The sequence below is a fragment of the Danio rerio genome, chromosome 7 (genome assembly GCF_052040795.2).
Source record: "Danio rerio strain M-AB ecotype USA chromosome 7, GRCz13ab, whole genome shotgun sequence".
Taxonomy (NCBI): Eukaryota; Metazoa; Chordata; class Actinopteri; order Cypriniformes; family Danionidae; genus Danio; species Danio rerio.
The window spans coordinates 38,751,599-38,778,831 of record NC_141027.1 but is presented as its reverse complement, the minus strand read 5'-3'; the positions used below and the strand labels follow the sequence as shown (position 1 = coordinate 38,778,831).

The following is a 27,233-nucleotide window of genomic DNA, read 5'->3' as shown; positions in this document are numbered from 1 at the left end:
TCCAAATTTGGTTTAGTGCATTTAATGTCTTGTTTGTGTCTTTCTCAGGGCTGTTCTTCTCCCATCGTGGTGAAGTTTGCAGACACACAGAAGGATAAAGAACAGAAACGCATCGCCCAGCAGCTGCAGCAACAGATGCAACAGCTCAATGCTGCCTCCATGTGGGGAAACCTTACAGGGCTGAACTCACTGGGCCCACAGTACCTTGCAGTGAGTACACAGAACAGATGCTGTTACATTTCTGTGCATGTAGAAACAGCGACACAAGTGTAAAAAAAAGACTGTAAAATCTGCAAAGTGCACTGCGTAAGCTATGTACAGCAAAGTCTGATTAAAACATTTTTCACATAGTCGAACAAGCACAAAGAATTTGGCTTTGATCCAAATAGGGGTGTCATAATCTCACTATTTACTAGTCTTTAACTTGAGTTTGTGCAGCTGTAGAAACTATACACGAATCATTATCTGTGACTGAAATTACTTTTTATGCCTTTAAATGGGGCACTATTTGAGGGGACAGACATTTGTAGTCACGTCTGAAACCATAGTGGACATAAAGTACTCTCATTCGTTCCCATACTGCACCAGGATATATTTATTATACAGATTATATAGAATACCTTCGAGTTGTTATGCGAGAAAAAATTCAGTGTTGCATATTATATTAAAGTTTTACTTTTATTTAAGTTTGTGCTTTTTAGTTTTAGTGTGATATTTTTATTTGTGCTGATTTTCACCATCCCCTAAATTATGCGAGTTTCAGTACTGGTGCAGTTATAATATAGTAATATGTTGTGATACCCCATCCAAATTAGCTTTTGCTTTCTCCAAACTGTAATAAGTTGTTAGTTGCATCTGTAGTGATTAGTTTCCTCAAGAGTCTTTTAATTTAATGAGTCTGATTCGCCATTAAGTTTGCTGTGTTTTTTCTGCTGTGTTTGAGCACATGGGCTACAGGTCTGTGGTTGGCTGTTATTTAGCTGCATTTAAATTGGCTTTTCAAATTCCCTCTTGACAGTCCATTATTGGTCATTCCTAAAAGCTCAGTTACCGTTTATTAGTAGGCCAGCACAGAACTATAGCCCTTTTTGAATGTGTTAGTGCTGCTCCATGGGTGTGCTGTGAAAACTTTTTCTATCTTCATCTTTTCCCCGTCTAATCTTTCTCTGAGTCCTTCTAATTTCTTTTATAATTTCGTAAAGCCCCTGAATGTTAACTTTTCACTCCACTTTGTTTGTCTTCTTCCCCACATTTGCTCCTGCTTGACTTTATTTTGCCTTGTTGCCTGATTTATTCTCCTCCTCCTATTCTCTCCTCTTCTCTCCTTCTCTCCTCTCCATCACAGTCCTGGATGCAGTCCTGACTCTCTCTGTTCTCTGTTTTGATGTAATGTCTAGCTTTATTTGCAGCTTCTACAGCAGTCTGCTTCCTCTGGAAATGCGCTCAACAATCTCCATCCAATGTCAGGTGAGAGTCTGACGTGCTTTGCTCTGTCCATAACAGGATAACACCTCTTGGCTGATTGGCAGATAACTTAAATATGTCCTACTTAATTTCGAAGAAACTTCAATAGCCATGATGTCTTTCTATGTTTATTTTTTAGTCTGTTACAATAGGGGCTTTCACACTGGAGTAATGTTTTTGGCATGTCCACACCACAGGAACTGGGAACAGTTTTAGGAACACCATTTGGGTGAACAAAATTGGCCTCTACTTCAGAGCAGGGTCTAATTTAGCACAGTAGGAACCCAATGTTTGCCATAGGAAACACAAGCACAGAATTTTAAAGTGTTGCAAGACTTATACACTAATAAAGCTGGTGGTAGAGGCAGTTGCCTGTTGTGTTTTTGTCTGTGGCTTCGTTCTTTTTTTTTCACTTGTCATTGGTGACTTAGTTCTTTTTGCTGTTTGGAATGCAAAAATTGTATGTCGTCTACTTTCCATCTCCATGATCAGTAAGTGCACTACACCATCCTCCATCCTCCAGTTGTGTTGTTGCAGTGCTTGAATTTCTGTTGGCCGGCTTGCATTACGACAGAGTTCTGTGAATGCAGTCAGGAAAATAGTTCTCTTGGAGCTCTGGTGGCTAGTTCTTATAACATATATGACTAGTTCTTATAATAGTTCCTGTAATTTCAGTGTGAAAGGCCTAGTCTTTTTTAACTTTTATTATTATTATTTTTTTTGTTGTACATATCCTTATACAAGGTCTATTATAGGGTTCTTCGGAAAGCTCAAAATAGTTTTGCAGTTTTAAGAGTGTTGTCTGTTCAGTTTAGAGTAAAGAAAGAAGGTTGTGAATGTTACTGAGAGGGACTCAAGTATAGTGTTGTCTATTTTAATTGAATTCTTGTCATTCTGTGTGGTCTGTGATCTGCGGCAGGTCTGAATGCCATGCAAAATCTGGCTGCATTAGCAGCAGCAGCGAGTGCTACACAGGCCACACCTACAGGTAGCAGTGCGCTGACCACCTCCAGCTCCCCTCTCAGCGTCCTCACCAGCTCAGGTACGCCCTCCGGACAGCCTGCTCAATCTGCCTGGGATGCCTACAAGGGTTGGTCCCGCTTTTTTAATCTCCTCCTCTTCCTCCTGTCCCTAACTATTGCATCTTATCATTGTATGTGAGATTCAGATCCTAGCCAATAACAAGGTTTATTACACAGTGAAGTACAGCATGATTGAGTTAATCAATGTGTAAGGTATGATGAATAAACAATAAACAATCTAACAGCATTTGTTAAGCTTAATGTCCAACAAGTATAAATATATTTTTTAAATCGTAATGTATTTTTAAGTAATGAGCAAAGTAATCATAAATCTTAACCTAAATAAATAAGGTAATCTATTGTGTCGGTGCATGTTTATTCCATCTGTAAGTAAAGCAGCGCATTTCAACCCTGGTCTTGGTGCCCCACACCTCTGCATATTTTGTACATCTGTTAGTTTAGAAAGTTGCACTTCCTTCTTAATCCCATCTTTATTGCTCTTTACCTGAGCATGTTCATTCATCCATGAATTTACAAAACGGCATTGCTTGCAGCATCTTCTTGATAGAGAAGCATAAGGTGCGGCATAACATAACCTTGTAAATAAATACAATGTAAATTTATACCACTAGAATGCCATTTAAAAGAAATCTATTTGTTCCCTTCAAACCAAAATAATGCGGATTATCTATGTGCAGTGCACTTAAGGTCGAATTGAAACAAATGTCTGAAGTGAAAAGAAAAAGGCATGAATTGTGCAGTGGGCCATGACAACCAGGGTTGAGAAATGGAGGGACAAAGGCCAGGTTGCTGATATACAGTGGAAGGTGGCATGTTAGTTTAAGCTTTAAATTTACCCCAGAGACTTTGCAAGCAAAAAAAAAAAAAAAAAAGAAATGCATTTTTAGAAATGCATTTTTCACATTGTATACCTTTTTTGACTAGGTTTGCCAAGCAATATTCATTTTATTGTCGTGTCCCTTTGTAAAATGTCTGTTGCTTCTGTTTGATAGCCAAGTTGTAAACTTTTGCAATGCAACTTAGTGATCGTCATGTGTAATATCAGTGTTGCCATAGAATACTAGTAAATGTTTCATAAATGGTGGCTTACTGATGTCATCTGTGACATTTGCTCACTTGTAACCATGGGAACAATGATGAGCCTCAAGCCATCAAAGCTAAAGACGACCAAAAGATAGTATCATATTGTAGACCATTATTCCTTCATTTGTATTCATAACATGAACTAATGCATTAATACGTGCTTGATATGGTTAAAGATTAAAATATTGTTTATTGTTAAAATATTATGGCTAATGTTAATGATCTGAAACTCTGACTTAAAGTATACAAATTTCCCCAAACTGTAATGTGTACTGTTTTTAAACAGGCATAGCTACTTGTGCATGTTTATTCCTGGTAATTGCCATCAGTTTTTTCCAAGAGCTCTCTTGTGTATTTGATCATTGCGGTTCATGTTTTGTTCTGAAATACACGACTGCTCTCATTGCTGTTTTCTGTCAGTCTGAGTTGCTTTACTAGTTTTTGTGCAATGACAGCATGTGAAATCTAAATTGACATGTCTGAAGTCTTAGTAATGTGTCGGTGCTGGTTGTTGTTTTCTCTCGCCCTCACAGCAGGTTCCTCTCCCACCTCCAGTACTAGTTCTTCTGTGAACCCCATGGCATCTTTAGGTGCTCTTCAGTCTCTTGCTGCGGGCGCTGGAGCAGGTCTCAACATGAGTTCCCTAGCAAGTAAGGAAGAAGAAACTTTGATTGCTTTTGTATCATGTCAAGATGGTGTTGCTAAAGCTATCAAGATCCATCTCAGTTGGTTTATTACAAGTGGTCAGCTGACAACCACGCACAACCCAAAGAATACCACACAAATTCGTCACCCTGTTGCCTCCTAGATGCTTTTAAATCTGTCATAATAAATCAGTGTTCAGAGGGTAGTTACAAAGATATTCCTCTTTTTGTGATGAAAAGGTCAGTGTGTTTATTAATTACAAAACAATTAGAGCAATATTAAGATTTATTACGATTTACATTGAAGATACTACTCATCTTTCAGCAGTCGTCAGTGTCACATCATTTATTAAAAACCATTCTGAAGCTTTAGTGCTTACTACAATTATCAATTATTATTGATGTCTAATTTCAGTAGTTGTTGTCAGGGCTTAATATTTTAAAACTTAAACAATAGCTGTTTCCATACACATTTTTATGCATATTTTGGATATGTGCATAAAAAATCAATTGATGGAAACGCCAAGATGCACATAAATTTTGAAAATGCGCATAAAAACATATGAGCATAACTGAGTAGGTTACATTTTTTGTTTGATGAGAAAATATTTGCATAAACTATGAAAGAAACACCTTCGACCAATGTGATTTTGATATAAATAATCATGTGAGGATAATACTATGTGTAAATGGACTAACCAGCAGGCTGAGCACATTGTAAAAACATCTGAAATGTTGTTTTTGGTCATTGTAAATGCCTCAACCATCTTAGTATTAGTGTTATTATACTATTAATGGCCTCCAGAATCAAAAATGTCTGTCCTTCAAAGGCCACCGCGTGACAGCATTGTCTTCCAAGTCATTTATCAAACTTACTTTACTTACTTTATTTAATGTCACATAAATACAGCCTTGTTAAACATGAAAAATAAGTTCTGAATGATTTGAATCATTTGTTTATAAAACATTTGGGCCCCTTTTTTATTATTATTATTATTTTTTTATTTATTTTATTTTTTTAGTTAGCACTGACCACTTGTGTTTGACCTGCCTAAAAAGCTGTTGGTGTGTTATTCCTTTTGTTTTAATTTTCCTTTGCTTTGTGTTTTTTTCTGTGTCTTCGTGTCTGAATGTGGTTTCTCTCAGTAGTTTTTCTGTGTATGTCTGAATGCTGTGCTGTGTTTCTGTGTGCACAGGCATGGCTGCTCTAAATGGTGGTCTGGGCAGCGGAGGTCTCTCCAACGGCTCTGGAAGCACTATGGAGGCTCTGACTCAGGCGGCCTATTCTGGGATCCAGCAGTATGCAGCTGCCGCTCTGCCAAGCCTCTACAGTCAGAGTTTACTGTCCCAGCAGAACGTTAGCGCTGCTGGCAGCCAAAAAGAAGGTGAGTCTTGATGAGAAGAGTAGTTACTTTTGGGTTTGAGGATTAAAAGTTCATGCTAGAAGGGTCAGCTTTTGAGATCTGTTTTAGCCCATGATGCTTTTCAGTCTGTGTATATAAATGTGGCTCTTGTGATCACCATCTTAAGAATTCATTCTTGTTTTAAATATGCTGCAACAGCAAGTCTCAATCAGAGCGTGGGTAAGAAATCATAATCACTCTCCACCTTGTCCGTTTGCTACTTTTTGGTTTGTTTAAAAATGAGTATCCATACAAGCAGCTCTCTTGCCAATGAATTTAAAGAGTGTTCTGGCTTAAATACAACTTTGAGTCTAGTGGAAAACTAGTGGCATGCTTTTCTGTGCAGTATTTTCTATTACCAGTTACTGAACTGTTTATGGTCAAAAAGATTAATAAAATCATCCAGAAATTTCTAAATGTATAACACACAATGTCAAGCCTGTAACCAGATCTGAAAATCTATATTTCAATATAGAACAAAAATAGTCAGTAGTCATTATGGCAGTAGCAAGTAAGCAGATCTTCTTTATTAAAGGGTTAGTTCACACAAAAAATTAATTAATGGAATAGTTGAGATTTTCACAACATAAATTTAAGATTCAAGGCCAATTCAAGAGCCCTCTAATCCTCTATTGACAGCAATGGACTTGAATTTTTTAAAATACCTAAATAATCTGAATATTGTGAAGCTACAATACTTAAGTGTGCGCATAAAACAAAAATGAGTTTATTTAATAGTTTCTTCTAGTGGACTCCTAACGGACCACAAATCACATGGTTCGGATCACTTTAGGGTTTTTTAGTCATGGATTGGACCATTTTTTGGATCAGTCAAAATGGGGAAGAGAATAGAATTATAAGGTTCTATCAGACATTTTTGTCAACCGAGTTATTGACATTCTGATTAAATGACATCTTATTTACATTATGAGATGTTTTTATAAGTAGTTTTCATTTTAAGACTTTTTTATAAAAAACTGTTGCTATATGGAATGCAATAATTTTTAAAGCTCAATATCTCAAAATCATTCAGAACACTGACAGAACCTTATTCCAAGGTGACCGATACGAACCTCAGTATTTTTTTTTGGCTCGTTTAGGGAAGGGATTAGCAACATAAAAGGACACGGAACTCAGAAGTACAATTCTCTATTTATTTCAAGACCAGAAAATAAGTGTCTGATCAAATTATGGATCATTAATTAAACGATATTTCTCAGTCAAAACAATTACTGAAACAAACGTACATACACAAAACATAAACCATAGAGAAAGCATAAATAAAGCATAGATCAACAATGAATTAATTAACGGCAACAACACCAGCATGGCTCCTCAGCAGCGGCTGCACAAGACATGCACAGAAGTCTCAGACCTTTATCAGGACAAGATGCGTAGAGATTCTCAACAAGTACGGGTCATACTCTCAAGAGAGTAAAAATCGGGAGGATCACTCAAAGGCACTGGAAAACAGAGAGCCACCCCCAACACACACACGAAGCTTCCGCTTATAAAGGCGACAATACAAATTAGCGGCAGGTGCCAAAGAAAAGAAACATTAATTAGTAAAATCAACACTTCAGAGCAACACAAGGAAGATGATAATAATAATAATAATAATAAAGTATAAGGAGAAATAAAGAATAAACCGTGACAGTGACGAAATTTAATTGGCTTTCCATTTATTACAAAAACAACACTGTAAGATACTTTTGGTTTTAACAAAACTTAGAACCTTTAATTTTATGAAAATTAGCAAAATAAAAATAAATTGTGAAATCTTCAGTAGTGTGAAAAGTTCACTGTTACCACTGTTGCTGATGACGCTAAATGTAGAAATTTAACATTTATAATTTGTACAACCTATATATTTTTTGTCTTATTTTCAATAAATGATTCAGTTATTCCCTCATAAAATCTTCATATTTCTTTGCTTAATGTATCATTTTTAAAGAAGTATTCAGTGGCATATTTTTGATGGCCGGTTGTTGCCACCCATTGGTTAATGTAATTGCGGCCTGCAACTTTCATTTGAGCATCAAGTTAAATTCACATGACAGTGATTTTAATGTTTACCATAAACGTCAGTGGTTTTATCTAAAATATAAACTGTTATCCCATCACTTCTGTGTTGTTTGACTGTTTGTAACTTCATAAATGACTCAAAATCCTAAAGACTGAATCTCTTAGGAATAATAAACATGGATGTTGCGATCCTGATCTTTTAATGATGAATCATGCAGCTTAGACTGAATGCAATGTTGCAGGCTAAACAAGTAGTGACAGAAAACACCTTTAATAACCTAAGAAACCCACCAAATCCTGAATAACCTACCAACAACTACTTCCGTCATCAATAAATTTTACAGGAAAGCCCAAATGCTTTCATACATGTAATTTCAATGACTATGATCATTACAAATTTGAAATTAATCGAAGTAAAAAAAAAAAACAGTATTAGCCTAATCTGCGGGTCTTGTATGTTCTGAACCGTGGGTTGTAATCCTTACGAATCACTAATCAACCGTGATCTGTTTAACCTCTAGTTTCTTCTTGTCAGTGTAGGACATGTTCATAAGCAGATTATTTCAAACAGAGGGAGTTGCTTGAGAGTGTTTGGGGTAAATGTCAGTGCAAAGCATAGGTCAATGTCAGGTAATGCATCAGCAGTGCAACCCCACACACACACAAAAGTGCTCTTGTGGCTTGATAAAACTTGAACCACTATAGTATATGGTCTCTTTTGAAGATGTTTCTGGTATATTTGAACATTTCTGGATCGTTGCTTTCTATGTAGAGTGAGGGAGTGGCCAGATTTCACCTAAAATATCTTCATTTGTGTTCCAAAGTCAAACAAAGGTTTCAGGGGTTAGGAACATGACATTCATTGAGTACTTGCTAAATAATAGCAGAATTAAATTTTTGGGTGAACTAACCTTTTAACTAATATATTTGCATTTTAAGGTCTCTTTAAATCCAGCAATCTGCATGTTTTTATTTAAATTGAGTTGTATAGGCTTGTGAATGGCTGGGCTATTTTCTGTAGCAAACAGCAGCATGCTTGAAGTTGTATTTAAAACAGAATCTTCTTTTAAGTCAGCAAGAAGCACGTGACAAAACATTGAAAATAAAGATTTAGGAAAGCTTTTAGACCCAGAATGTGAGAAATGTTTTCCTTTCTCAATTTCTGAAGGCCCTGAAGGAGCAAACCTGTTCATCTACCATCTGCCACAGGAGTTTGGTGATCAGGATTTGTTGCAGATGTTTATGCCTTTCGGCAACGTCATCTCTGCCAAGGTCTTTATTGACAAACAGACCAACCTTAGCAAGTGTTTTGGTGAGTGGAGCCGTGTTACAGACACACATGGTTGTAACTTGATTTGTCCCTTGATTTGTGTGTTGTCGTTAAATAACTCGAATCCATTTGTGTGTTGTTGTTGTTTTTCTTTTTTTAGGCTTTGTAAGTTACGACAATCCAGTTTCGTCCCAGGCAGCCATTCAGTCAATGAACGGTTTTCAGATTGGAATGAAGCGGCTGAAGGTGCAACTTAAACGATCTAAAAATGACAGCAAGCCATACTGAGTGATTTTGCTCTCAAATGGACTTGGTTTGAAAATGTTTTTCTGGTAAGTGGAGTGTCACGTTGGAAAGCTCTAATGACCCCCACACCCAACCCTTAACACCCGTCTTTCCTAATCCTCCTTTTACTTCTCTGGCCTTTCCTACACATCTTCTCTCTTAACCTTAAAAACATGCAGATAACCTAAAGACAACATGCAAATTGTTAACATTATGAATTTGTTCCAAGGAGAAATGAGTTGTTGTTGTTTTTCTTTTTCACATTTATATATCGATATCTATCTTTCTAATTGTTTTGTTGATCTTTTGTTTTCCCTTAAATCTTTTTCTTTTTTTTTCTTTTTTGGTGCCATATTACAAGTTTGCTGTGTATAAATCTTGCGTCAAAAGGATGTTACACAATGAAAGCCAGCCTGCGTGACTGCTTTCAGTCCCTAAGACTGTTGATCACTCCGGTCTGGCCCCTGTAGATGTTCTCCTGTGTTTACACTAGACTCTTGTAGTACATTCGGACAGTGTAATGCTGATGCCTCCTACAATGCTGCCTTTCTAGAAAATGAAGGAGGCTTGCTGCATCGGTGCAAAAGATAATCAGTCACCTGAAATATTATTTCGAGCATCTGGAAAGTCAGGCTGCACTCCTCCATTAGACTCGGTTTTCATGGATGCCTTTTTATTTAATTCATTTATTTATTTATTTCACTAATTTATTTATTTATTTTTAATGTGTCTGTGTCTTCACAATGAGGGTGATGTGACATTGCTTCAAACGTCTGTTTTATGTATTCTGTTGGAGGGCTCAGCTGACAACAGTATTGATGATGATGATGATGATGTTTGTTTTTTAATCACATTTTTTACATTCTAACAAAGACAAACACTATTATATCACGTGTTCATAGAGGACGGTTAATCCTTCAGTGTTGGCCGTTGGCTGGAGATGCTACACTTACTCTCAGGACATTCTCACCTTTCTGTCAGACCAAAACGTAATATTCTACTCACCTGCTACATAAAAAGTGATGGAGCGCTTCGTTTCAGTTCATTACTTTTCTCTTAAAGCCTCAAATTAAAGCAAATCCTTTTTCTGACCCAAGATTTTTATTCAACGCTGAAGAATCTGCCGGTAGCACGTACGGTTTTAAAATGGCATTTGTATAGATTTTATTAGAGTTTTTTTGGTGGTCATTTGATGTATTACTCAATTGACGCCTCGATTCCAGAGGTCCGCGTCAAAGCTTTTAGCAATATTTGCATACTGGAAAAGAGACTGAGAGATGACATTGCCAAGAAACCGAGCGGAAAAGAAGGAAGTTTACAATTGCTGAATTCATGGCCACTTAACTGAAGTTTATTTCCAAAAAAAAGCGTGTGTGGAGTGTGTGATCAGTATTTCATTCTCAGTGTTTGTAGGTGGTCTATCCAGACCCTTCCTGCAATCCTCATCATGGTTAACCTTGTGATTGTGTGTTTAGTAGTTACTCCACGCAGCTCGCTTTAGTTGAATATTAATAATAATGTTAATAATAAGTGTTCAATCAGATGTTAACGCCAATCTGAGTCCTGCAGGGTCGTGAGGTGAGAAGCTTGTTTTTATGGAAACTGAGAAGAAATCATTATCCAGATAGTGTATATTACTTAACTATTATGCCTTTTCTATTTTTATAGAGGTTTTATAATATTGCCTAAATAATTTCTCTGAATTAAAACGGTTGTTTAAAAAAGAAAATCTCTCAAGATTCAACAGTGTTTTTGTAGAATCCTAATGTGAAGTTTTGTGGATGCATTCACCGATTGTTTAAACTATTGATGTGTGGCCCTTTTCTTCACTAGATGTAGTGTGTCGCCTGTTAAGTCAAACAATTGTACCAAGAGCTCTGAAGCAGATCCACGGTTCAGTCTAAAGCTCTTACTCGGTGTAATATCCTTAAGTGCATCATTGTGAGTCATTTCCTCGCACCATACCATTAGTCAGAGCTGTATTAGTGGAATTGTATTCTCACATTTACCTCACTATTGTTGTCACTTTTTGAAACGCTTGTATTTATTAATGGTGCATTATTATTATATTTATATATTGTTTTCATTGCAAAGAAGCCAGCTCTTGTGAACTTCGCAATCGTACCGTTTTCCACGCTTCTCGATCCAGACGAGGAAACGGATGTGCCACTTTTGCTTGCTAGTTTGTTTTTAATTCATTAGAGACGCTGCATTAGACTGAACCCAGGTGTGAAGCCCCTCTTGAGATGCTAGCGCAGGGATTCCCTCTCCCTGATCTGTGCCTCTGTTCAAAGAAACACAGTTGTATCACAAAACCATTCAGTGGAAGGAAGGTGGAAGTGTGCCACGAATCACCATTTTGATCAATCCAAAGATTCTTGTAAACTTGTTCTAGGCAGGGATTCTGTTTGTCAGGCAGATTATTGTTATCATTATTGATCCAGAGCAAATTGACTGGCGTTTGTGCGCCTTTCCAAATAAGTGCAGAAGTAGTTCCACTAATGTGCCAAACACATCAAGTCTTAAATTTCTGTATGGGTTTTATGTTCCATCACGCTGTTGTCCTTCACCGAGTTCAATGTAGCTGAACTGTACTCGTTTGTGTCACCAACCAATATGAGCAGCTCCAAATCTATATGCATTATTCCACAGTCCCACACAATTCAGAGCTGAAGCACAAAATAAAAGGACTTTCACTGAAGAGCTGAAACATTGAAGCACAATTTTTCTTTTTGTTTCTCTCTCTCTCTCTTTCCCTTGGTCTCTAAATCAACACAATAAATGTGTTTGTGAGAAGTGGAACTGTCCAGGACAGTGTTGAGATGTGATAGCAGTCATAGGCAGGTTGTGTCGTCTCTCTCGGTGTTGTTGTTCTTGTTGTCGTCGTTTAATGTTATTCCCTTTGTTCACTATTGGCATGGTGCTTACCTCTTTCTTCCCACATTTCCTCCTCATTTCCTTTGTCGCATTCAGTGTTTTGTGTTTAGATGATGTGTGCACCTTTGAACCCCCCCACCCTACTCCCCATGCAGAAAAAATAATCATTCATGAATTTGTGTTATTTGTTTTCATCCCTTCTCCTTTTTTCCGTTATGCTTTAACCTAGGTTTGTTATTCGTTTTATTTTTGTTTTTGTTCTAGATATCTTCGTGCCCGTTTGTCATCGTTTGCCTAGCATGTCGATGTGACGTCAAAAGTTCATCGTCCAGTCCGTTGTCCTCTTCGCTTCTCTGACGCTTGAAATTTCACACTTGACCTTTATTTTGTTAACTTTTGACGCTTGTTGATTACTTTTTTTGTTTGTTCCTTTGTGTGATGTTCATTTCTGTCATTTGTGCTGCCAATAGGGGGCGTTAGAAAGACTGCTGGAAGTGTAAAAAGTTTCTTGAAAATTGTTTCCGATAGAGCAAAGAGTCTATTTTTCTAGAACGTTCAAACATAACCACTAGGTTTCTGCCGAAGCTTTTAATTTTTCCGATTCTTATGTTTTTCTTCTCTTTATGGGAGTTTTATTGTTTTCAAGCAGTCTTCCTAGCGCTTCTAATTGTACTCCTTTTTTGAGTTGTTTTTTTGTCTCTTCTCAAAGCAGCCATTCAGTTTGTAGAATCACTTGTGTGTGTGTGTTCCAGCGTGGGTGTGTTTCCCTCTTTCTCTCACTGTTAGTTCTAAACCTTTTAGAGGATGTGTTCGTCACATTTTGCTGAAGTCGAGGATAAACTTTGTAATTTTGTGTTAGGATAGTTGGCATGATGTAATTTTTGGGAGTTTCTATTAACAGAGTGACATTACAATAGACACTTGAATTGCCTTTTTTTTTTTCTTTGTGTGTGTGTGTCGAGCCAACACGGGCACATGTTTTTCATTTTCCTTATTGTGTGAAAATCAGGATTAGTCTGAATTAATGCATAGAATGAGCAGAGTTGAATTTCTTGTCACAGGTAAATATTAAGCATGCATGTTCTTTTTGTTTTTGTAAGTGCACTGAAATCCTCAGCAAAATGTGATCTAGTTCTGTTTCAAAGTCAAGATGAATAAAGTGGTGCCAAAAGTTTTGCATGTCGCTGTTGGTTACATTTGCAATACGTTTCACGGCTTCTGCTATTATGGTCTCATTTCGATGGATTAAGATTTAAGAACATTACAATGTGCTTAGGCTATGAGTTTTAACGATGTATTCTTGTGAGTCCTTAGATATAAATTGTGCCTACTACAGCAAAACATATGCTCTTAAGATGTTGTTCAGTTAATGATGCTTTGTTATAACCACACCGTTGGTCTGTTTTACACTCGGCTTGCAAGCTTTTGTTTTCCCCCTCCCTGTTTCTTTTTCTCTGTACAAGTTGTGGACTGAATGATAGAGCTCACCTTAACTTTTAATTTGAGGGGCGACCCTCTAATGTCCAACATGAACGAAGAGCTACATTTGGGAGTTTTCTTGTTTTTAAAAGATGTATTCTGACAGACTAATCCAATCGGGGGTTGAGGTGGTTGTTTTCTATTTAGATTTTAAGCTGCTGTTTTGTGAGTTCAAATGTACTCTCTGAGTTCAAACAATTTCCTGTGGGATGTTTGTCATTACTGGTACAGAGTGATTGTATTTAACATTTAAGATTTGTACAGAGTTTGCCTTTTTCTACTTCATAAGTTGTTTCACAGTGTAAATCCCATTAAGTAGAAGCATGTAGACCGTAACGCCATGACCAAACATCAACCTGTACAACTAAAACACAAAGGAAAAAAAGTCTACTCCACAAAGCAGCCTTTAACTGATTTAAGATGTTTTTAAGTTGTTTTGTCATTTAAGTTGTGTGGTTTTCATTGCAAGTGTAGAGAGTGCAGAATTTCTTAGATGTCTGAAATCAGTGTGTTGTATAAGGTTGGTTAAGGATTTCGCACTACTGTCTTTTCAGAAATATAGCAAAGTGGGCACCCATGAAGCAGTCATCTGGTAGTTTCTCTTTAGTTTATGTATGATTAAACTGTTTGAAAAGATTCACACATGCCGTGTCTGAATTCATTTCTTTCCTCAATTTAAAAATGCCAGAAATCAAGCCTTTGTTGTGTTAATGTAATCATTAAATAATGTAAGTTTGAGTCTCTTTCCATTCCATCATGAAACCTAATGTTAAGGCTGGGTTGTAGCGTTAGGCAGTCTTATAAATTGTAATAGTCAAAGTCTAGATCATTGACATGCTTAGTTAAATGTTTATCAGATACGTGTAATATTTGTGCCTAATAGTTAGGGTTAATGTTTACTCATGAAGTCCTGTGGTCTGCAAACTCAAAAGCTGTCAGTTCCTAACTGCAATGTTACATTATTGAAGAACAAATGTGAAAGTTTTACACTTTAATACATGAACATAATTGCATTTGTAGATCAAAAGTAAATCATCAATAAAGACAAGTACCTGAATAATTAAACTCAACAACAGTCAAATCCTCAGAAACTGTCGCTCAAATCTGGGAAAACTGAAACAGATTCAAAGTCATTCTCTTGAACAGGATTTTCATCAAACATGCATCACACACTTTAACAGTCCATGAGGAACCAGTGCAAACCCCGTCATACTGAAGGAAGACATTGTTTCCAACTGTGATCGTGCTTGGGATCAACTAAACGCAGGTTTTTGCAAACACGTAGTTTACAGCAGACAAAAGGTTTTACACCCCAGAGGTCTGATTTCTAAAGTTTAAGTAGAAACCTTTATTAAAAGTGAATGTACACCCGAGTGAACTTCTCCAGTAATGATCATGGCTCATATGATGATTTAAAGTGCTTCATTTAAGTTCAATCTGATAAGAATTTACTTACAGCTACACATGCTTCTTTTGACTTTTATTAAAAAAAAAAGTCAATCACAACGTTTGCATGGTATGAATGTTTACACCTCCATTTTGTGCACAAACCACAAATATAATGGACCCTAGTTGTTAATGAAGGGACTTTAACATTACATGTTTAACCACTTCAACATCAATCAGATGGAGATTGGCCAATTAAAGACATGGTTCAAGCAATAAGGAAAGTTCTGTCATCTTTTATTCACCCTTCACAGGTTAGACCTGTGTGGTTCTTCTGTTAAGCACTATATATTCTAAAGAACACTGGACTGCTTAGACACTTAGTATTACTACTCTGGACATCAATGGTTATCAGTTTCCAGCTTTCTTTAGAATAACTTTTAGGTTCAGGAGGGGGGAAAGAGCTTGAAGATAAGTATATAATGAAGATTATATAAAGAAAATATCCTTTGATAGCTGTGACAACAAGTCCAAGTCAAGTAAGTTACTTCAGTGTGTTCCTAACAGGGCATATCATCTTCTAAAGCACAGGTGTCAAACTCAGTTCCTGGAGAGCACAGCTCTGCACAGTTTAGCTTTAACCCTAACTAAACACACCTGATCAAATTAAGTCCTTCAGACTTGTTTAAAACCTACAGGTGTGTTGAAGCTAAAATGTGCAGGGCTGTGGTTCTCCAGGAACTGAGTTTGACACTCCTGCTCTAAAGGGAACTTAAGAACGTACTCGCACTAGGTACTGTTGCCTCGAACCGGGCCAAAGCACGCTTGTCCCCCCTCCCGTCTCCCCCGACGGCCCGCATTCACACCACAAATGGGCCTCGGCACACTTGCGTCATCGCTGCTGCGCTGTTCAGTGAGAAGCGGTCTCTCACTCAGCCGCACAGTGGAGATTTTTCTAGTTATATCATTTCAGTGGTTTGTTACGCAGTGATATGCAGTCAAATATCTCGCCAAACATTCCTTGGATGCGGTGATACGCAGTCAGATATTTCGCCGAACAGATCCGCCACTTTTGGCGCTCATAAACAATCATAAAGCTCTTGCGCTGCAGGAATGAGGAGGTCTGCTGAAGGCGTGCAGCTGTCGTGCAGTGAAGAGTTCTCATCTTTAATAAACTACGGCAGTTTGCGTTCACTGAACAGTAAGATTGATTAATAAATCCATATGAAACAACCCCTAAAGTCACGTCTCGCTTTTAGTTTCAGGCTTTGGCGCATTTTGCACTCACACACAAGCGTACCGCGCCAAAGGCCAAGTGAACTGTGCTCAGGCCCACCTCTTCCAACCGGTCCAGGGCTGGCCGAGTGAACCGTGCTAGAGCCAGATTCAGCGCACTCATAATTCTCAAATGATCCGGGAAATGGGCCTGGGCACGGTACGGATAGCATAGTGTGAGTGGGCCCTAAAACTAAAAACTATGTTGTCCATGTTGAAGTGTTTGCTCCAAACTGAAGTGCTAAAACTGGCCACTTTAAAGAAATGAAATAATTTCCAAGGAAACAACTGATGGACACTTCAGGCCAGGATGCTTTGAGCAAGGTAGTTGTTTAGTGTCACACACAGCGTTCAGTTCAGAAGAGCTCATCCCTATGCCCAAATCCCTTCAAAGAGGTCCTCCAAAGGAATAATAGGGCACAGGAATGAACTTTTCTGAATGGAGCATGATATTTCAGTTTGTTACATGACAAAAGTAAAGATACAACCTTCCCTTCTATAGAGTTGGTAACTGTGTGATGAAAGAGGAGTCTGAATGAAAGCACCACCAAGATGACAACATGGTGAATTGACAGTATCTAAATTACATTCATACTACAAAACGAGTACCAAGTACAATTTCATACTCAAAGATAGCCCGTATCAAACTATATTGCATAGGTTTAGGGTCATTCTAGTGGAAATGACCTGATTACTTTTTTAAATTCTATCCAGACCAGGGATGCCCAAACAGTCCTAGAGGTCAGGTGTCCTGCTGAGTTTACTGTAGCTCCAACTAGTCTCCACACACCTGCACAAATGTTTCTAGAAATTGGAGTAATGCTGTGGTCACACTAGAGTTTGAGCTTGCTAAATTCTGTAGTATGGTGCTGTGAATAGGGGCAGGATTAACCAAGATGACTAAACATTTAAAAAAGCGAGCGATTGGTCCATAGTTTAAATATCTCTCCAGAAAGGTCAGGTTTTGATCCTTGATTAGTCTTAAGCAGCCACACAATGTGATTCTGTAGGTCAGAGTTCACCAAGCTTGAACTTTGTTTGCAATGCAGCAAACTGCGAAACTTGTCACAGGAACTTGCGTTTTCGGTCTGATGCGTTTGCACACGTATGAATGTAAGTCCATGGGGAGAAAAGTCCAGTGTGACCTTGGCTTAAGAACTAGATTAGCTGGCCCAGGTGTTTTTGCTAAACTATTTAGGACATCAGCTCTCCTGGACTGAGTTTGGACACCCTGGATCTAGACCAGGGGTGGCCAACCCTGTTCCTGGAGAGCCACCTACCTGCAGATTTCAGTTGCTACCCATATCAAACACACCTGAACCAATTAGTTAAGAAGTGAACACCATGTGATAATTACAGGCAGGTGTGTTTGATATGGGTTGCAACTAAAATTTGCAGGAAGGTGGCTCTCCAGGAACAGGGTTGGACACCCTGGATCTAGACCATCTGTCATGTCAACACTGCTATCTGTCAGAGTTTACTGTTGTTTTTAGAGAGGTCATCAATATCTGCACCACTGACAGGACACAGGTGATTATAACTGGACGTGATGTTAATTTGGACAGACACTGAATATGGATCGTGACCAACAATACGGTGCAGGTTTGCACTGTCCCACCGGAGCTCTTCTAGGCTTTTCTCAGTCTTCAGAACACCGCCACCATTTCCAGATGAGTCCACGTTCTCTTGGTACATAGTGTCCCCTAAACATCAGACCAGAGAGATTATTAGAGTCTTTAAGGCTTCATCGGTCTGTCAGACAGACATTGTATGCATTTGTCATGTAAAAAGACACCCAAACCCCCTGCAGTCTTCAGTTGAGTGTGCACTTTCATGACTTAATACTGATTTACCCATTTATGTCATTTGTTTATTGATTGGTGTGTTAAAATCAGCTTGTACCATTCCTGTGCACACAGCAGCCAAAACACCTTGCCTTCAGAGAGCTAAAATAATAATGTAGGTCCACAAAACATCTGTAAACTGGAAATGTGCCCCTTTGGATTGGTCCAAAGTCAGAGATTCCTGCTCCATGTCACTCAATTTCTTCCTAATCAAACTTGCAGCATATTAAAAAAAGCCTTTAAGACCAGAAATGTAAGGATGGAGAGGAATGGTGCCATCCACACTGTACTATCAGCGAGCACCCAGGAAAGATTACATAAGCTATTGTTTCCAGTGATGTACTGTTTAACATAATTACCTGGTAAAAGACTTACAAAGCCATCAGAGGTCAGCATGTGAACAGGAAGCCACTGCTCACAGCCCTCTGAAGACCTCTGCCAGGCAAAGTGATGGAGATCTCTGAGAGCTGGAAAGCGGCACATTCGCCCAATGTCATAGTACTGCGGGGGAGCGATCCAGATGTCCCTCGATTTGTAGCTGCGCAGCACGTCTAATGGCGTGGACCACTGACAGAACAAAGCAGTAGCGTTATTTGCACAGTTCACTTGCCACAGTGCACACCATCACACTTCCTGAAAAGAGAAGCCAAACATTTCAATGGTCACCTGGCTGCAGTACAGGTCATAAACCCCATCCTCTATATAATGAACCAAACTAAAAACATCCAGTTACACCTGAATATTAGGTGGTTCTTTAGCAGGTAATTGTTCAGGTGTATTTCTCCAACACTTCTGAGTTTAGTTAATTATGTTCTATAAAATAAATGGGTTGCGCATCATCATTGGTGTGCTCTGATATCAACAATGAAGTCTTGACATTCCAAAGAGATAGTTCACCATTCTTCAACATTCACTCACACTTATGTGGCTATAAGTGTTCATGAATTTCTTTCTTCTGTTGAACGCAAAACACTTTTTTCACTTTTTAATTAGGAATATTACTGACTAATATAAAGTGTTTATTTGATTTATTTACAATACAGTTTGTAAAGTAATATAATGTGTCTTTTAATAGATATGAGAGACTTTCTTTGTTTATTGAATAAGTGGATCTAACCAGATTTGCATTGAAACATTAAAGAAAAGTTAAAAAGGCATTACTTTATTTCATATATTAAGTTTTAGTTATGATACTCCTGAAATCATTCTGCATTTTTTTTTTTACAAAATTCTCCACAGAAATAGTAAAAAATTCTGTCTGGCCCTAAAGATGAGTAAATAATGACAGAATTGTCATGGGTGATCATCTATCCCATTAATTGTAAGTATGGGGGTGGGGTAAGGTCTGGGAAAGTTTTAGTTCATTAGTAGTTGTTTCTTGGCCTTTAGTCATTTGATGAACAGCACTAATTAGAAGCAGCATAACTAATTAATAAGCACCTTGTATCATTATGAATATTAACGAGGGTTCATCATAGTGTGCAACTATTTGCTGTTATTTTGCTAGATAAATGATCTATGACTGTTCCATGGTGCTGTATCTAGGCATTGGCCGGTATGAGATTCTGATGGTATGATAACCTTGAATGAAAATATCACAGTATTGTGATTACTGCTCTAAAATATATTATTTTTAAATGTCTGGATAAAAAAACAAAAACCGTTCCCTTTTTGAAAACAATGAAGTCTATATATATATATATATATATATATATATATATATATATATATATATATCAAAGATTTATAATATTTTGGAGCAGTAAACATGTCAGGCTAAATAATGAAAATGAATCATTGACTTCTGCCGTCTTCATTTGTTTAAAAAACACTGATTTCTTTACTATTTAAAACGACATATTAGGATATTGTTTTCTGCTAAAGATACTGCTGTCCTAAAAACCAAACAAAAATGTAAATAAAAAATCCTACATTTACCTTTGGAACGGTCTTACAGAAAATGTTGGCGGTTTTAAAACCTTGACTTTTCTAAACCGCGGTGTACATTGAAAACGGTTATCATCCCATGCCTAGCTGTATCTACCAGATAATAATGTAATGTTGGACACAGCAAACATCTAACAGGTCACCGCTGTAATTTGTACACACACACCTTAAAGTGAACGATCTCCTTGTCGTCGTGCAGTGTGTGTGGAGTCTCCTGCAGACAGCAGATGTAGAAGGCCGTGTCGTATCGCCTCTGTTTGCCGTACAAGCCTATGGGTGTCAGCCAGTTCCCCCACTCGTGCAGAGCCCAGATGTTGGGCAGACACTGCAGCTCCCTGCACATCTTAATGAAGTTGGCAGGGTCTCCAATAACCCGAGATCTCCACTTTGACAGCACCTCTGTGCCCCACTGTCCGCTCAGTCTGGTCAGGCTCGGCTGCGTATCCAGGCTGCGCGTGCGGGTCACGCTGTACTCGTCTTTGGGAAGAGCTAGAAGCACACCGGACTCCTCAAACGTCTCTCTCACGGCACATATCCTGAAAGCCACGTCTCCCGGGATCGGAGAGCCCAGCTGGGATCTGTCAGTGGCGAAGATGGGCGGCCTGGTCTCCGGCGACTGCTTCACCACTTTGACGCCGTAGTTGGGCGCTTTGGTGAAGGGATTAAAGAGCTCCTGCCACTCGCTGGAGAAGTCCGACGCGTCTACCAGACCGCCAGGAAACACATAGGCATTGGGCATGAACCCGCTGTTCCTGCTGCGTTTCAGCAGGAGCACTTCATAGTCAAAGGCAGATTTGTGCGCTACATCTGTGACTTTCTCCAGCCCTGCTTTAAGAGTGTCTGCAGGCGGAGCGCGCCTCAGCCCGGCCGTCAGAATCACCGTCGCCGCTTCCCTCCAGTGTTTCAGCGCCGTGTTCATTCTGACGCCTGTTTACCTGTTCATCACTGAGAGAACCTATCCGGAAACTTTCGACGTCCGACAACTAACCTGACATGTCGTGAAGGACAGCACTGATAAAATGGTAGTGTTTTTATTGTTTGATCATTGAGCGTCATCTACCGCAAGGGATGAATGATTACGTCTCATTACTACATTTACCTCAACATATTTTTTTCTCGCACTGAAGAATATTTATACTACAAGTAAAATTAATTAAACATAGTGATTTATGACATCAACCAAATGCAAAAATACCAACACCAATATCCCTGACTATAGTAGCCACAAACATCTGTGTGGTAAATAACAGGCTTGAAATCAGAGAGATCAGAGAAATCATTTATTATTCAATCAGACTAAACCCATATTAACCCATATGCTTTCTATGGTATGAGGTGTATTTCTAAGTACAGAGTGCAAGAGTGACGGTTTGGTTATTAACAGCAGTATTTCCTGCTTCATAGCGATTACACAAAAGTTAAGCAAATCAGCAGCAACAAGATGATTCACAATATGAGAAACTTTAATTCGCAGCAAAAAATAAAAGAAAATCAGTCAAAGACAAAGGGTACAGGACTGTGTACAGGATGGCTTTAATGTGGAGCAAAAATACAATCCTGTAAAGCATTACATCAGTGAATTACCATAGTCACTGCATTTAAAGAATTGTTTAAATGCGATTCTTCATCCCCCCCCCCCCCCCTCTCTCTCTCTCTGAGTAATCTTTGGCCAAAACTTAGATTAAAAAGCAAAATATTAATAGCACAAGATGTTGTTACATTTGTCACACTTTAACTTGATATACATACAAAAATATAGTAAATTTAGAAGTTAATTGGAAATGGAAGTAGGAGATATTTTCATGTCTAGGTACATATTTGAATGCAAAAGTTTTAATTTGGAGTTTCCATATTTAAGTGTATTAGTTGTGTTAGCATCATCCTCGATAACACGAGTACATGCGCAACTTTATGTGATGTTTTTTCTCCACAAGAGGGCATCAGAGACAAAATAATCCAGCACAGTTTTTGGTTATCACAGAAAAAAATGACTGGAAAAGTTTTTTTTTCTTGTTTGTTTTTGATACTAATGTAAACAGATGTGTTCATTTCAACTTACACATAAAAGTCACTCTTGTCCATCTGGACATTTTGACCCCCAATATACAGAAAACTAGACGTGAGGAGAAGATGCATAATATGCATCTAATTATTTGTTGTTTGTTATTCGTGCTGCTTCATGGGAGTGGGCGGGGCAAGAAAGTTTTTGTTTGCTTACTTTAAGGATTGAATCATGTTTTTTCTCTGAATTCAAGAAAATTATTTACAAAACTATGTTCAAATAAGAAATAATGTTTACTTAGTGCTTTAACAAAAGTGTATAGAATTGGTTACAATCGTTTGTAAAAAAAATAATTGGGATGAACTGTAAAATGAAATGTTCAGAACATCATTGGTTGCACTTTATTAGGATCTAAGAATAGTGAGCAAAATAAAGTCCCACATTACTGCAAGTCCTTTTATTTTCTATGAGTTGAGTGACTTTAAAGACTGTGCTGCTGGTCCTTTAGTAACTATGAATGAAAACATTTGTTTAGTATTCAAAGAAGACCATTTTATTCTGGATAGTTCATTTCACCATTACTAGTTTATACCTGTCCACAAATATAATCATTGCATTACTTTACAACAAACCTGCATATAACAATACAATTATAAGTTAAATAAACTTAAATTTGCCATAATTTACAGACATTCATGATGTGTTAGGCGGTATTCTTCAAAGTAAAAAGATAACCCTGTGACCGGGGAACATACATCATATGTAAAACCAGCTGGTGTTCTGGTGTTAGTTATAAAAAATAAGGATGATAAAAAAATAAAATCTGTCCATATGCAGCATGCAGTTCCCTTTAAAGATCCTTTATCCACATTTGTCCATTACTGGCTATTACATCAGTGTCTGACCTCAGGTTTGACATCTGTCACTCGATCTTTTCCGGCGGGACGACCTGCAGCAGCAGCTGAAGATGCATGGTGAACGGCCCTGCAGAAAAGATCAGCTATTTACCAGAAGCTATTTAATTATCAAGCCATTTCTTCACTAAATGTTTATTGAACATTGACTAAAATAACATTAAGGAAACTTTTACTCCGCAAAAAACAACATGCAGTTATTATAGGCAAGATAAGTTAAGATAGACAAACATTTTGCTCACTCGATTGTATCCAAATGTGTAATGACCAGCTACTCACTCATTAAGCGCCGGGTCCAGTTGAATTTATAGTGGATGAAGGGTACATATAACAGAAGACCACCGACTATGAACATTGTGCAGTACAGATACTCCCACTCAGGCTTGTCAATGATGGGAGCAAGAACCAGGTAACAGGACACCACCACCACTAAAGCAGGAATGACTATCGGCACCTGACGAGAGCAAAAGACCCTCATTTTCATACATAATATAAATACAGCAGGCACAGAAAGTAATCAGACCCCTTACATTTTTCACACTCTGTTATTTTGCAGCCATTTGCTAAAATCATTTAAGTTCATTTTTTCCTCTTTAATGTGCACAAAGTAACACAATTTGACAGAAAAACACAGAATTGTTAACCTGTTTGCAGGTTTAATAAAAAGGAAAAACTGAAATATCACATGGTCCTCCTCAGTATTCAGACCCTTTGCTGTCTATTTAACTCAGGTGCTGTCCATTTCTTCTGATCATTCTTGAGATAGTTCTGCACCTACAAGTCCAGCTGTGTTTGATTATACCGACTGGACTTGATAGGAAAGGCACACACCTGTCTATAAGACCTAACAGCTCACAATGCATGTCAGAACAAATGAGAATCATGAGGTCAAAGAAACTGGCTGAAGAGGTCAGAGACAGAATTGTGGCAAGGTCCCAAAAAATGTCTGCTGCACATAAGGTTCCCAAGAGCACCGTGGACTCCATAATCCTTAAATGGAAGATGTTTGGGATGACCAGAACCCTTCCTAGAGCTGGCCGCCTGGCCAATCTGAGCTATTAGGGAAGAAGAACCTTGGTGAGAGAGCTAAAGAAGAACCCTAAGATCACTGTGGCCTTCCACTATTCGGGGCTTTATGGCAGAGTGGCCCAACACATGAAAGTCAGCATGAAGTTGCAGCATGAAGATTCTCTGGTCTGATGAGACCAAGATAGAACTTTTTGGCTTCAATTGAAACCTGGCACTGCTCAAAAGTGGAGCATGGTGGTGGCAGCATCATGCTGTGGGGTGTTATTCAGCTGCAGGGACAGGACGACTGGTTGCAATTGAAGGAAAGTTGAATGCTGCCAGGCGCAGGGATATCCTGGATGAAAACCTTCTCCAGAGTGCTCAGGATCTCAGACTGGGCTGAAGGTTTACCTTCCAACAAGACTATGATTCTAAGCACACATTTAAAATAATGGAGTGGCTTTACAATGACTCCGTTATTGTTCTTGAATAGCTCAGCCGGAGCTCTGACTTTAACTCACTTGAGCATCTTTGGAGAGACCTAAAAATGGCTGTCCTCCAACATTTACCATCCAACCTGACAGAACAGGAGAGGATCTACTAAGAGGAATTGCATCTAAAATGATCCCCAAATCCAGGTGTGCAAAACTTGTTGCATCATTCCCAAAAAGACTCATGGCTGTATTAGATTAAAAGAGTGCTTCTACTAAATACTGAGCAGAGGGTCTGAATACGTAGAACCATGTAATATGTCAACAATTCTGGGTTTTTCTGTCAAGATGTGCTACTGTGTGTACATTTTAAAGAGGAAAAAATGAACTGAAATGACTTTAGCAAATGGCTTCAATATAACAGAGTGAAAAACAAAGAGTACTTTCTGAGCTCACCGTGTGTATTATGTAGTTCATATCTGAATAATGTATCATCATTCAGAATGCTATGTTCTTGTTATATTTCGGTAGTGGACAAAAAAACTAGCTTTCACTTTAACACACCTCTTCTGTAAGAATGAAATTAATTTATAACAGGGCTGGTTAAAGGTTAAATTTGTCACATTTGCTGTTAATTTAGCCACGCTCAGGCAATTAAAAAATAACCTTTAAGTAGAGTTTTAGCTGAAACTGTGGACCTTGGTGATTTTTAAAATGCAAGTCAACATCTACTTGCAGTTTCAGGGTAAAAAACAAAAAAACATTGCAGCCATGTGATGTCATTATGCTACAGAATGCTTGTACTTCAGGTCTAATAATGTTGTTTATAGTCAGGAGCACAATGGAAATTAATTTTGTTTTTGACTGTATTTTTAACTCGAGTTTTATAAAACACCAATGACCACGGGTTCAACTTTTAGAAGTTGAAAAATCAGCTACATCTTGACTGAACTAAACTTATACAAAAAGTTTTATTACAGGAACATAATAAACATTAACTGAAAAAAAGTATATTGTGTTAAAATGAATTACAAATGAATAAACTATAAAGGGATTTAAAGAAAAAAAAAATGACACAACAATACAGTGGCTTCAACTAAAATAAAAACAGAAAATTAAATTATTTACACTAATAAATTCGAATTATTAATAAAAATGACATTCTCGACAATCATAAAAACAAAATCGCGTCACTTCTCATTACGCTTCTCAGCTTCTCATCTGGCTAACCTTTGCACTGCTGGAAATATTGTTGGGTCTTCTTACGAAAAGCTTTTGATGCTCATAATTTGTTAAAGTAGTTTGAGGTGGCACATATTGTAAAATGATGATGTCACAGATGATGAATAACGTGCTCTAACCTTGACCGGTCTCTTGAGGTCCTTTCTAGTGAATCGCATAACGATGAGTGCCAGACACGTGAGCCCGTAGAAAAGCCACGTAGCAAAACTGAAGTAATTGATGAGGGTGTTTATGTCTGTTGGCATTATGTAGATGATTGACACGATGCCCTGAAAATCACACACAAGAACAAATACTGCCTCACAAAACGAACAAATCGTTACTGACTGTGCTTAAAAGAAGACGTGTTTACATTTACCATCACATTTGTTCTACTATGCAAAATATACTGAAAGAATTGATTGAGGTCCTACGTTAAACATTAGAGCTGGAGAAGGTGTGTAACGTTTCACACTGATGTAAGACATGATCTTAACCATGTGACCCTCACGGCCCGCCACATATGTCAACCTAACAAACAACAACGGCAGAGAGTAAGATAAGGCTCAGAAGACAATTTTTGTTTAATCTATAAAGCTGAAGTTCCTGACCTGCCGGCGGTGAAACAGCTCCCATTAGCTGCACCAAAAGTGGAACAGACCACAAACACCGGCACGATCCATGATAGTGGGTACAGCACTCTGTCACCAAATGTCTGTAAGAAAAAAATCCCAGAGTGTTAAGTAAAATACAGCTCAAGAATCAATTTACATTAAAAGGATATTTTCTTCTAATGAATGATGACATGGGGAGTTTTATTAATGCTTTCTTTATGAATAATTTACAACGTTTCCAATTGTGAATGTTTATGGTAAGGTATTTTTTTACATACATCTTTTTTGAAATTGTTTAGTTTAGTATATCTGTACATTGACGATTAACAATGGCCTGATATTTCCAGATTTTATAGTACTCTCACCACAGCAACAGCTGAAGACTGTAGAAGTTCAGTTGAGGTCATGACACTGAAATATGCAATGTTGACCATTATATAGCACACGGTCACCAGAGGAATCCCAATAATGATGGCCAGGGGGAGGTTTCTGTTTAAAAACAAGACACTTTCAACAAGGCCTTCATGGCTAACACTGAAAAACTGTATGACAGACTAGATTTAATGTTGGAAACACTGACATGCATACAGAGCTCAGCATAATTGAGTACACCTCATTTTGAAACTGAATATTTTTCTCCATATCTCAGTGAATATAGGCAATGTATTCTGGTGCATTTAAACAAAACAGATTTATTGAACAGATATATTTATTAAAATAATATTTAGTCACCAAACATATCTAGAAATTGAAAGATAATACAATTAAATTCAAGATAAATATTGCAAAAAAATGACAACCTACAAAATTTCAACTACATTTTTCATATTTGTTGCTTCTAGATTTTTCCTCTTTTTTTAAAAATTTGTATTTAATATGTTTCTATAACATATCAATTTGGCTGTACTAGTTATTGTATCATTATGTAAGTTATTTTGTTAGATAAGCTCCAGATTTGGCCTCAGTACTGACTAATCTAATGCATATGCACAAATATAATATTGTAGAGCTTCCTATT

General features: G+C 37.8%; 3 protein-coding genes across 77 annotated transcripts in view; 1 reads left to right on the top strand and 2 right to left on the bottom strand.

The window, feature by feature from the left end:
• Window positions 1–14,309, top strand: part of celf1 (cugbp, Elav-like family member 1) — a 35,011-nt gene extending 20,702 nt beyond the window's left edge. For 4 of the 50 annotated variants that reach the window (XM_087259929.1, XM_087259928.1, XM_087259904.1 and 1 more), the window contains 9 exons: window positions 49–210; window positions 1,410–1,467; window positions 2,384–2,506; window positions 4,124–4,240; window positions 5,431–5,619; window positions 5,797–5,817; window positions 8,831–8,974; window positions 9,093–9,264; window positions 12,359–14,215. In XM_087259929.1, coding sequence (XP_087116055.1) covers window positions 49–210; window positions 1,410–1,467; window positions 2,384–2,506; window positions 4,124–4,240; window positions 5,431–5,619; window positions 5,797–5,817; window positions 8,831–8,974; window positions 9,093–9,220 — 942 coding nt within the window. In that variant the 3' untranslated portion in view covers window positions 9,221–9,264; window positions 12,359–14,215. Of the gene's footprint in view, window positions 1–48; window positions 211–1,397; window positions 1,468–2,383; window positions 2,555–4,123; window positions 4,241–5,430; window positions 5,620–5,796; window positions 5,818–8,830; window positions 8,975–9,092; window positions 9,265–12,358 lie in introns of all 50 variants that reach the window. The other 46 variants (XM_087259918.1, XM_087259917.1, XM_087259893.1 and 43 more) reach the window with 14 other exon arrangements.
• nudt19 (nudix (nucleoside diphosphate linked moiety X)-type motif 19) lies at window positions 12,358–21,032 on the bottom strand. Of its 24 annotated transcripts, none has more exons than XR_015494973.1 (5): window positions 20,192–21,032; window positions 18,438–18,645; window positions 17,578–17,937; window positions 16,436–17,471; window positions 12,358–15,748 (listed from the first exon to the last, which is right to left on the bottom strand). XR_015494973.1 is itself a non-coding variant. In XM_087260035.1 (4 exons), exons 1-3 carry the CDS (start codon window positions 20,942–20,944, stop codon window positions 17,705–17,707), a joined length of 1,194 nt encoding a protein of 397 aa, XP_087116161.1. In that variant the 5' UTR covers window positions 20,945–21,032; the 3' UTR covers window positions 14,552–17,510; window positions 17,665–17,704. The 24 variants fall into 24 exon arrangements, 6 of the variants coding, with proteins under 6 accessions (XP_087116161.1, XP_087116160.1, XP_087116159.1 ...); XR_015494982.1 differs by having other exon boundaries at window positions 18,454–18,645; XR_015494977.1 differs by having other exon boundaries at window positions 14,552–15,581; window positions 16,421–17,471.
• A 260-nt stretch (window positions 21,033–21,292) lies between these two features.
• slc7a9 (solute carrier family 7 member 9) overlaps window positions 21,293–27,233 on the bottom strand; it is a 27,384-nt gene continuing 21,443 nt past the window's right edge. For all 3 annotated transcript variants that reach the window (XM_087261554.1, XM_087261556.1, XM_087261555.1), the window contains 6 exons: window positions 26,581–26,704; window positions 26,213–26,316; window positions 26,036–26,132; window positions 25,742–25,891; window positions 23,221–23,395; window positions 21,293–23,011 (listed from right to left, as the gene is read on the bottom strand). In XM_087261554.1, coding sequence (XP_087117680.1) covers window positions 22,950–23,011; window positions 23,221–23,395; window positions 25,742–25,891; window positions 26,036–26,132; window positions 26,213–26,316; window positions 26,581–26,704 — 712 coding nt within the window. In that variant the 3' untranslated portion in view covers window positions 21,293–22,949. The remainder of the gene's footprint in view (window positions 23,012–23,220; window positions 23,396–25,741; window positions 25,892–26,035; window positions 26,133–26,212; window positions 26,317–26,580; window positions 26,705–27,233) is intronic.